Source organism: Zea mays, chromosome 9 (genome assembly GCF_902167145.1).
Source record: "Zea mays cultivar B73 chromosome 9, Zm-B73-REFERENCE-NAM-5.0, whole genome shotgun sequence".
NCBI classification, from domain to species: domain Eukaryota; kingdom Viridiplantae; phylum Streptophyta; class Magnoliopsida; order Poales; family Poaceae; genus Zea; species Zea mays.
The window spans coordinates 15,476,641-15,488,266 of NC_050104.1; the positions used below are offsets into that span (position 1 = coordinate 15,476,641).

The 11,626-nt window shown below is 46.6% G+C and overlaps 1 protein-coding gene across 11 annotated transcripts; it reads right to left on the bottom strand.

Annotated features, from left to right (window-relative positions):
* Positions 1 to 3,983: 3,983 nt before the first annotated feature.
* On the bottom strand, positions 3,984 to 10,667 carry LOC103637988 (Protein kinase superfamily protein with octicosapeptide/Phox/Bem1p domain). 11 transcript variants are annotated; one of them, XM_035962456.1, is made up of 10 exons: positions 6,979 to 10,660; positions 6,678 to 6,864; positions 6,407 to 6,558; positions 6,254 to 6,325; positions 6,017 to 6,169; positions 5,793 to 5,956; positions 5,567 to 5,717; positions 4,708 to 4,830; positions 4,501 to 4,588; positions 3,984 to 4,400 (listed from the first exon to the last, which is right to left on the bottom strand). In XM_035962456.1, exons 1-10 carry the CDS (start codon positions 9,391 to 9,393, stop codon positions 4,222 to 4,224), a joined length of 3,684 nt encoding a protein of 1,227 aa, XP_035818349.1. In that variant the 5' UTR covers positions 9,394 to 10,660; the 3' UTR covers positions 3,984 to 4,221. The 11 variants fall into 11 exon arrangements, 4 of the variants coding, with proteins under 4 accessions (XP_035818349.1, XP_035818350.1, XP_008659208.1 ...); XM_035962457.1 differs by having other exon boundaries at positions 5,567 to 5,714; positions 6,979 to 10,658; XR_002264973.3 differs by having other exon boundaries at positions 5,592 to 5,714; positions 5,793 to 5,931; positions 6,678 to 10,667.
* Positions 10,668 to 11,626: the final 959 nt, after the last annotated feature.

Sequence of the window (11,626 nt, forward strand, 5' to 3'; positions counted from 1 at the left end):
AAATGGATGGACCAGCACATGGGTAACCATAATCCTCCATCGAACCCTATTGGTACCCAATCAAATACTATTGACTTAGATGGTGGTGAAGACTCAGCTCCATCAAGTTTTACTTCGAAGAGACCGCTTGGTCGTGATTCAGCCAAGGAAAAGGCAAAGAAGCAAAGATCAGAGAACACATCATCCACTGATTCGGAGTACCTAACACGGATGGGTGAGCTTTCTTTGGAACGGTTATCTGTGTACAAATCAGTAGCTTCAACTGAGGAGAAGAAGTTGGAGTTCATGAAGAAACAGGAGAGGCAGAAACTCATATTGGAGAGGAAGAAGCTTAATCTAGAGAAGATGAAGATGGAACGACAAAAGGTGAAGGAGGAGACGGAACAGGAGGTTCTGATATTGAGCATGGATTTGACAAAATGTAACCCCCTCCTTCGACAGTACTATGAGGCGAAACAACAGGAGATTCTGGCAAGGGTGACTGGAAGCTCGTCGTCAAGCAAGTGAATGTTCATGAAGACATTGCAGTGGTTGAGGAAGTATTGTTAGTTGTTTTAGAAAACAAGTTTATTTTCAGCACTTGTGCACTTGACATTTTCCTGTTGTGTCATGGTTTCGAGAACAAGTTTATGTTTCTGCACTTGTCATTTTTCTGAGAATGAAGAACAAGTTTATGTTTCTGCACTTGCGCATTGTACTGGTTGTACAATAATGTTGTTGCATAATAATAGTAGACTTGCTTCATGATATTGCAGTAGTTGCATTCCACCATTACACATAATAGCTTGGGACAAACATAACCTAGGACATTACTGCATACTAGCTTCAGACAAACAGAACATACGACATTACACATGACACTACGACATTTTATTGATGGTACTAACATAAACTACATACTTAAGTAGCTCCCGATCCAAGCCGCGCCCAGTGGTGGTGGATTAGATCAACCTGCAACTGATTATATTTAACTGGATCATGTAGTTGGTCGTACCTATTGTTTATGAACTCATTGCGCTCGGACATCGAACCATGAGAAGTGTCGGCCAAAACTCCGATGTTGTCGAAGCTTGTGTTCAAAGACGAAGGACCTTCATCTTCTACGATCATGTTGTGCAAGATGATGCAAGTTTTCATGATATCTCCAATGTGTTGTGGAGACCAACCATATGCAGGACCACGAACTATGGCCCATCGCTTCTGTAGTACTCCAAATGTTCTTTCAATGTCTTTTCTAGCGGACTCTTGAATAGTGGCAAAGTGTTGTGTCCTGACATCATACGGATGACGGATTGTCTTGACAAACGCTGGCCAGTCCGGATAAATACCATCTGCTAGGTAATATCCCATGTTGTACGTGTGTCCATTGACAGAGAAAGTGACTGGTGGACTATCACCGGTAAGATCATTGTTATTAAAGCGTTAAAACGTTAAAACGTTATGAACCAACTTTTCAAAGTTTAAATGTTTAAACGAACGTTGAAACGTCTTTTCAGACTTGACATAGAATTTCAAATATAGAATAAGTTCATACATAAGTTGAGTTCACAAACCAAATAGATACTCAGTTATCACACTGGTTCTGAATTTCTCAATGTGCAAATCGAGTTTGATGCTGGGTTGTGATTTCGTTGCTACAGTTGTTGTCTCTCAATTCTGTTGATACTCAGTTATTACACTGGATCAGGAGTGGTGCCTGCAACTTGATTTATGTTTTTTTACTGCTGTAACCAATCTATCTAGAGGGCGGCCGACGGCATACCTGGAGGGCGGATGGAGGATGGAGGAGGGGACCCGGCGGCATACCTGGAGCCTGGAGGGCGACCGACGACATACCTGGAGGGCGGATGGAGGAGGGAGGAGAGAGGAGGGAGGAGGGGGCCCGGCGGCATACCTGGAGCCTGGAGGGCGGCCGACGGCATACCTGGAGGGCGGATGGAGGAGGGAGGAGGGGGCCCGGCGGCATACCTGGAGCCTGGAGGGCCGCCGACGGCGTCTGGCGGCTAGCGGCTCCCGGCGCGACTCTGCGTCTGGGCGCGATGGCGGCTGGAGCGCGCAAGGGCATCTGCCGGCTCCTGGGCGCGGTGGATTAGCCGACCGGCTGGGTAGAGGCCCATTAAGGCCCACTAGGGTATAGGCGCGTAAAACGTCCAAATAACAGAGAAAACGTCCAGAACGGACGTTCCGACGTGTAAACGTCGTTTAAACGTCCAGAACGGACGTTCTACGCGTTTTTTGTAAAACGTGCGGACACTTTAGCCGCTAATCACGTTTTAGCGTTTAAACGACGCTTAATCGTCGTTTAAACGACGTTTTAATAACCATGGGTAAGATGCGAATCAAACAGGTTAGAACGTTGAAGAACATTGATGTCGTTACAGCTACCGGGCATGCCAAAGTATGCATGCCAAATCCATAGGTCATATGAGGCAACAGCTTCGAGGATCATTGTAGGGTGTTTACCCCGACCAGTAAACATCCCCTTCCATGCAGTTGGGCAGTTACGCCACTCCCAATGCATGCAATCGACACTACCTAGCATACCGGGGAAGCCGCGTGCCTCTCCAACTTGGAGAAGCCTAGCGATATCAGCACGAGTTGGTTTCCTGAGATAGTACCCCCCAAAAGCGGTTTGGATGGCGGTGCAAAAGTGTTTCAAAGCCTCATGTGCCGTAGATTCACCAATGCGTACGTATTCGTCAACGGCATCCGCAGGAACACCATATGCAAGTATACGTACGGCAGCAACAACTTTCTGAAGGGCAGATAGACCAAGCTCACCGGCACAGTTTGGACGTTGAACGAAGTAGGGATCCACTTGTTGCACCGCAAGAACGAGCCGCTCAAACACATGACGACGCATGCGAAACCTATATTGGATAAACCTATATTTCAGTACAAATGTGAAGTACGTACTATGGACGTGAATAGACGTGCGTAACAAAAAACATACCTCCTCCGAAATTGTGCATCCGTGTACACCGGTTGCGCGCAAAAGTAATCGGCTCGGATTCTTGCATCACCGCTGATATGGTCACGATGGATGCGAACACGCCCGGGAATGGAACCAGCATACCGACGCTCGTTAAGTGCACGACGCCTACGATGTTGGTACGTCGCAACCTCGAGGTCATGGTCTTCATCTTCCATGTCTTGCGCCATGCGAACAAAAATATTGGAATCTATGAACGGGTTCATTGTTGTGGAGCAGTGTATGCGAAGTGTGAGTGATGTGTTGAGGTTGTCAGTATTTATAGAAGGGATACGCTTCGGAGAGAAGCCATACTCTTGTCGTGCAGCCGAAGCTAGTCGATGGCTTCTTCAATAAGTTTCGTGGCTTACGGTGGAAGCATGACATTTTATAAACAATTATCCGTACAATTTAAATACCGTGACACGTTTTTGAACAACAATTACACAAATCAAAAAATGGAATGTTATTTTTTGTTACAATTCGAAAGTATGAATGAACCATTTTTTATATTATTATTTGTAAAAATATTGAATACATTATTTTTATCATCCTTACAATTTGATGAAATGGGTACAAATCAAAGAAAACAAAAAAAGAAATGGAAAAAGGAATTCTGTTAACACTGTAGCTTTAGGGGACCGAATTTAGGGGACGTTGCTGGAGACACAGAATATATAGGGGACAGAATCTTTTAGAGTGTTCTGTAAAGTACAGAGAATATTCCTTTAGGGGACGAAATTTAGGGAACGTTGCTGGAGACAGCCTAAACTCTGGTTTCTCCTGCACCTCTTGGTGAGAACTGAGAACAGCACCGCTTTTCCATGGCACCGGGCAATATTCAATGGCACATCAACACGGGCCAGAAAGAACCCAAAAAAGATATCCCGGACGTAACCGAGGAATAAACGACGAACACCGGGCCGTTATGGACGAGAGCGCACGAGCATCACTCGCCCGCCAAACACTCCTTTAACTCCCTCACGTACCGATTGATCTACACGCTCACGGCTCAATCTTTACACTACGTTGTACTATATATTTCCACGATTCGTTCCAAAAGCAAGACAGGAAGCATCAACCATCCATCGACTCTATAAGCATGCCACGACATTCTCCTATCTTTCTTCAACTTATTCATGTACAAAAAAAAAAAGCCAGGCTAGGCTAGGGACGGCACCTCCTCGGTTTGAAGACTGAAACAGCCTGCTAAAAAGAAGGTGGCGCAGGAGGCAGAAGGCTAAAACCGTCTATTTCGATTGTTGTGCCTTGGTAGGAGCGGCCGCCATGGCGCGCAGATTCGTGCCTACCTCGGTGAAGCTCGGCCTCGCCGAGGGTTCGGCTGACCAGCACTGCTCCATCAGTGACCTCCACTGGGGGTCACAGGACTCGGGCACCGGAGGTCGCAGCGTGTTATTCACGATCCCACCTGAGTGAAGTTGGCAGGAAGTTCAGGGACAAGAATGGCACTGGATCCCTCCCCCCAAGTATAAGATGTAACAGCAGCATGAGTTATGCTAGGCGCGTACCTATAATGGCACCGTAGTGCAGTTCGGCGTAAGGCTCTTCACCCGTGAGTAGCTCCCACATCACGATGCCAAACGAGAAAACGTCAACCTGCATCCGGAGAGTATGAAGGTCATCCGGGGAACAGGAACATATTCCTCCAGACGCAGGTCAAAGAAAAAGGAGGTGCACAGCACAGGTTAGGCAAAAGGGTGCGACGGAAACCAAACCTTTTCAGAGACGAGGCTGCTGCTGCCATTCAACAACTCAGGGGCCATCCAAGGTAGTGTTCCTCTCACTCCACCAGAGATAAGTGTCTGGCATTTGACCTTTGATAATCCCAAATCACCAACCTACAAAAATAGGAAGGTTGTCCTCAACTCCTCATGTCCGAGCGTAACCAAGAATACCACGGATGCTTAAAACCTTGCATGTTGTTCTGCTGGTGGTTTGATGAATCACTTCATCCAAGATGAGGTGGTGTATCATGAAATCATTCCTCAAATTTGATTAGTATTAAATAACTATAAGGAATAAGGTGGTGATGGATCAACTCGTTCCATTTCACAAACCAAACAAAAAAAATGAGGAGTTAGAAGATGATGGACTAGCTTAATCCTCAAACCAAACACCCTACTTAAGAATTACATCCTTTGTATGGCAAGAACCGAAGACATTTCTCACATTCAAAGATTGCACACTCTATAAAAGTAAATATAATATTGTGCTCCATAAACAATTTGGTCCATGTGAGTGGGAGTGTGCTTTGATTAATACAAGGAAAAAAAGGATTGCACCTTAGGCCTTGTTCGTTTGTGTCGGATTGGTGGGTCGGAACGATTCCTAACCGGATTGCTTCTCTAATTTATATAAATTTTGATTAGCTGGAACGATTCTGGGTGCAATCCGACACAAACGAACAAGGCCTTACTCACTTGCCGCCTTAAAAGACAAATAAAAAAACTAAGCATTCAAGTATAAACATAAGGTACAAGTGCAATACTTCACTGGCATAAGTTATTAAAGGTTATCTGATCTAGTCTACTGTGCATGCAGAATTAGGGGGAGGGTGTTTATGAGGCTAAGCACCTTGCATATTGGTCGTTGAGGATACCTTAGGTTGACAAGCAGATTGTCACTGTTCAAGTCGAAATGCACTATATTCTTCCCATGGAGATATTCCATTCCAAAAGCAACATCCATTGCAATTAATAGACGTCTACGCCGATCAAAGATCCTGCTGGTAGAATAAGACGAGCTTAGAGTTGCCATCATATGAAAAGCATTATGTTAGCACTGAAAAGTAGCAGCATACTTTTCATGTCTTTGCAATGCTTGTCGGAGTGAGCCATTAGCCATGTACTCCGTTACCGTTGCAACAGATCCACCAGGTCCATCTAGAACAACACCGTACAATGCTACTACGTTTGGATGGTGCAAAGATGCAAGCTTGTCTGCCTCATTCCAGAAATCAGTCCTCTACATACAAAAGAAAAGATAGCACATGATGGATTCAATCTAAAAGAAAACATTTCATACCATACGCTCTTGCTCAGATGCCTTCCCAGCAAAACATCGCTCGTTGATTCTCTTTATAGCAACATCTGAGCCTCTCCACTTTCCATGGTACACAGTACCAATGGTTCCAGAACCCAGTTCACGCAATTCCTCAAGGTCACTGTTCTTTATTATCTGTTATTAGCAAAGTGGAAAATAAGGATAGTACATTTAAAATTTTGCATAAGGTGTTGAAATAAATAGTAGGTACACAAGAACCTGAAGTTTATCGATGTCATCTAAAACTTGAATCCCCTGGCTTGTTTTGTCTGACTGATTATTCCCTTCACCCTGAACCCAAAAGTAAAGCAAAAGGTTACGACAAATCAATGAACAATGTTTTAGGCCAGTGAAGATAGAAACATTTCCCACCTGAACTTTCACATCAATTACTGCTCCATGTGAATCGATGTGATCCCCAGAGAATGCAGCTGGTTTTTCAGGAAAGGATGGCTGAAGAACTGATGCTGCTACCCCTTCAGCAACATCTTGTAATTGTCGCTTAATATTAGCTTTCCCAAATCCTTTCAGGAGTAAAAAAGATAAGAGAGTGTCAGAGGAATTGTTGCTTAGTCCATTATTATTTTGAAATAATATGATAGTAATACTGCCCAAATAGTATAGGATGACAGTGTGTACCAACCTTTGTTCAATTTAACTGTGTGGATATCCTTTAAACTTGGGTCTTCTTCAAAGAGTAAGGCAGCATGTGTGTTCATATCAGGCATATGACCATCAGCATATTGACCTCCAGAAACAACAGGTTCCTTAGTTAACTTGCTTGGTCTTGGAGGCACTAAAGAAGCATTGCCCACTGCTTTCCAAGGATCCTGATTTGAGAAAAGTGAATCAGTGTATGCTGGTTCTTGTGTAGCTTCAACACGATCAATTCCAACAGTAGCCTGCAATTGAAATTTACTGCTACGATTGGGGAGAGCACAAACCAAGTGATTGGGCATTTCCTTAGGATGCTGTAGAGGAGGCCCAGCAGGAAGCTGAGCACCAGAGTTAGATGGTTGAACGGTGAACTTTTCATTAGAAACAGGTGGTTCAATCGGAACTCTAAGGTTGCTCTGGACAGGCAGATTGAGTGGTGGTCGCTGGATTATGTCAGGTTGGACATTTTGTGCACCAACATCAAAATCACAAGGTGGCTGCTCACTGTGCCTGGCAATGTTGTCCTCTTGGGTTAAAACAGGAGCAGTAAAGGCATTTGTGATCCCCATATGATACCCTCCAGCTTGAGATTTGCAGAAAGAAGTAACATCATTATTTACAGGTGGCTTCCCAACTTTGGCATGATCAATGACAACATGAGGAATAGAAGGATTTCCTTGCACACTAGATTCTGGTGGTGCAATAGGACCCAAATGAACTGCATGCATACGAGCATCAATAGCTCTAGCATAGTCATGAGGAAGATCACGGGCATATTCTCTAAGCGGTTCCACTGCTGCATGATTTGAATCTTTGTATGCACTGGCACCAATGCCTTGTGGGACATTCACTGGAACTAGCGGCGGTTGCATGCTATAAGAGAATGGTTGCTGCTGGTACCTGACATGATCTTCAGCCCCAGCCGAAGGAGAATGACCCACAAATACTCCTTTTGGAGCAGGTGCACTAGACACTGGGAAAGCAATAATGGTGGGTTGAACCGGCACAACTGTATCCGCATATGCAGTCGCCTGGACTGCAGGTTTTCTGGCAGGAAGAGTCGAATCAAATTGTGCCATCACTGCTGTGTTCCCAGCTCTTGGTTCTGCCACATAGTTCGTGAGTGTTCCTGAACTTGCACCTGGATTAGATTTGTTGGATGCGGTGCCTTGATGTGGGCTGTAAAACATTGGAGCTGCCTCAAGGTTGCCCATTGCACAAGAACTTCCCTGCTCCCGGATAGTATTATCCGAATGGGCATGTGGCAATGCTTTTTGGCACATTGTGCAACCATCATACCTCAATGATGGAACAGTGGCCGAGCTAACCACAACAGGAATTGTGCCTGAGCTGGTCACCACTGGCATGCTTACTGCGCTTGTCATCGCTTGTTGGGCACCAAATTTCTGCCTCTGCGCATCATTTGTCTGCAGATGCACAGAAGACAAAGGAGGAAGCTGTGACAGTGGAGTGTGCACCACCCGGTAACTCTGATCAACCTGAGCTTGCACTGGCCTTGTGAACTGCGTGGTCTCTGGAACAGGTTCTACACCTGCGGAAGCGGGCTTCAACTTTCCCACTTGAGCAGCAGTGGTCGCCATAGAGCCCGTCACAGGAATGTTGGGCATGAATTGGCTCATTTGCACAGGCACATAGTTGACAGATTGTGGCACCCCATGCACACCAAATTGTTGGGCGTTGATGTAGTGTACCTGCTGCGGCTCTATATACGACTGCGGCATCTGCTGCACATAAGCAGCAGACTGAGGCTGCTGTTGTGGTACGTAATGGGTGCCTTGAGGCTGCTGCTGCTGCTGCTCCTGCACATAAGTGGTCACTTGAGGCGGCTGATGCTGTGTTGCTGCTGCATAAACAGCAGCAACCTGATGAGGCGGCAACGTCGACTGCTCTGTCCTAACCAGGATGGGGTTTTGAGCCGGGATGCCCATCGCCAGAGGTGACGCCGAGACTGCAGTGAGCCCAACCGACTCCGGGAAAGCACGGAGGTAATGCGCTCCACCTGAATACGAATACTCAGTCGCAACGGAAGCAGGCGGCGGCACCGCCCGCGGCGACGTACTTTCGACTAGACCGCTGTACTCGGCCGCCTCGGAGTTGTGCGCGGAGGAGCCGGCGCTGGCGACGCCGTCCTTCCGCCGCATGGCCGTGGCCGTGGCAATGGCCTCCGTGGAGACGCAGTTGATGGCGTCGATGTACCGCTGCCCGGACTCGTCCACCACGGCGGCGAGATGGGGCCCCGCGTCGGCCCCGGAGGCCGGGAAGAGGAAGACCCGGAGCTTGGCGGAGCCGTCGGGCGCCGCGGCGGCCAGCTTCTCGTACTCCTCCATCATGTTGTCGTAGTCCTCCGGGCCGGACACGGAGATGAGCGAGTCGAGGTCATCCCCGGGGAGCTGGTACCTGAGGACCACCCCGCCGCCAGAGGAGGCCGAGGCCTCGTCCACCGCCTCCACCTTCCGCAGCAGGTCCGCGAAGGAGGCGGCGCGCGGGGCGGAGATGAGCCGCGTCTGGCCGCCCACGTACCGCAGCGCCCCGTCCCCGGGTCTCGGCGCGATCCGGCCCCCGTAGCTGCACATCAGCTTCACTTTCCTCGCCCTGCACGCCTCGTCCTCGCCGCCCCACGCCCTCGGGCTGCCGGGCTCGCCCGCCGGCGCCACCCCGGTGCCCCTGCTCGCCGACGCCATCGCCGTCGCCGCCACCTAGAGTTTCCACCGCTCGCCGAGGCTCTGGAGAGGGCGCAACAGAATCCGAAACGCAGGGGTTGGAATGGAGGACGAGGACGAGGACGAGGAGGGCGGAGGCGCGAGTCGCGCGGGAGGTTTTCCTTCCTTCCCGCAATCCGCCCACTTGACTTGACACTCTCCCGTTCGGTTGGCCGTCGCCCCTCGGCCCCGGACGCGCCTGGCACTGCAGGAGGTTGGCTCCGCTCCGCTCGACTGCGGCGGCACCGAAACGAATCGCCGAGCTGAATTGGCGGCGGTCGGGCGGTCCAGGAGATAAGTTACACACTGCAGTTTCGTGTCTGAGAGGCGTGCTTGCTTTGGCCGTGACTCACTGACCAACCGCGCAGCCACCGTCGTACTGTGTCATGGGCCTGGCGATCTCGGTTTCGATTGGCACGAACGTTGCTCGACCAACGATTATCAAACCGTTTTGGGTAAAAAAAAACCGCTATCCACGGGTAAATCGATGAAAACTGGCAAAATCGATCAAAAGTGACAGGATTCACTTATAATTTGCTCGATTCATACAACTTATGTTCACTAAAATAACATGCAGCATACATTACAACCACAAATTTCAATTCTCATGTAACAAACAATCATCAAACTTCATAATACTAAAATACAAGTTCTTTTAAAGTTCTCCCACGACACATAGATCGACATGTTTCACAATACTCACGTATTAAGCTCGAGTCGTAGCACTTAGTCATTTGGGAAGGATCCTAATATGTGCTCATTCCGTCTATGTGCGATATGCTCCTTCAATAGGGTACTACCCCCTCCGCTCTTTGTTTCACTGTAATACTTAAGGCATGTTTGGTTCACTACCTCAGTTGCCACACTTTGCCTAACTTTTCTGCCTAAGGTTAGTTATTCAATTCGAACGACTAACCTTAGGCAAAGTGGGGCACATTTAGCCACAAACCAAACAGGCCCTTACACTTGAAACATGTGTCAACCTTCTCTCTGTGCTCCCAGACTAGGTCTAACATGTCTCATATAAACAAGAACAAGACATAATATCATGTAACGAGAGTATAATGAAAACATATTACTTGTAACAAATGACATACTAACATAAAACAATAAAACATCGAAACATATTGACATTCTTCCCTATATGTGCGAGATGCTCCTTCAATTCGGTTTAACATATATAACTAAATATTAACAATACTAATATATATATATAACTAAATATTAACAATACTAACATATATAACTACATATTAACAATACTAATATATAACTAGATATTAACAAGACATCATCACATAATAAAACTGAAACCCTAAACTCAAAAACCAAATCTAGGCACTAAAAATACTAAATAATACAACTCAACACGGTTTCTCAGTAACGAATTGTGGTTTACCATTGCTCGGGGCAGTTTACCGTCGTCGTTTGATGAGAAACCGACGAGTTAACGGGTTTACTAACGGGTCCATACGTTTTCTATTTTTAATGGGTTAAACTAAATTAAATTTAGATATCTTATATAACAGATTACTCACTAAAACATGTAATTTTTTATCATATTTTTTCTTTTTTGTAAAATTTTTGGAATTTTATTAAATTTGGAGTGATTTTGAAAAAAAACATTGGTTAATCGGTACCGGTAGACGGCGGTTTCGATAAACCGAGGACTGTCATGTGTGCCCGTCGACAGAAAACTACAGCCAACGACTAAAATTGTAGCTGGGGCTATAAATACCCCCAAACCACCACCATTCAAAGCATCCAAGCATTCCACTCTCCACACTCAATACAAGAGCAAAGAATTCATTTGAAAGACACATTCAAAGCTTCCAATCCTCTCCAAGTCCCACAATTAAGACAAGTGATCAATAGTAATTAGTGACTTGAGGGAGTGAGATTTGTGTTTCGTTTATTGCTCTTGTTGATTGGTTGTGTTTTATTCATCTACTTCTAAACTCTCTAAGTGATTTGTAAAGCTAGGAAGAGACACCTAAGTGTGTGGTGATCCTTGCAGGGTTTTCGTGACCTTTGAGATTAAGAAGAAGCACTCAACCGGTCTAGGTGACCGATTGAGAGAGGGAAAGGGTTGAAAAAAGATCTGAACTTCGTGACCTCCTCAACGGGGAGTAGGTTCATTGGAATCGAGCATCGGGAAACAAATCGCCGTGTTCATTTGTGTCGATCTTTACTCTACGATTTGGTTCTTCCTCTC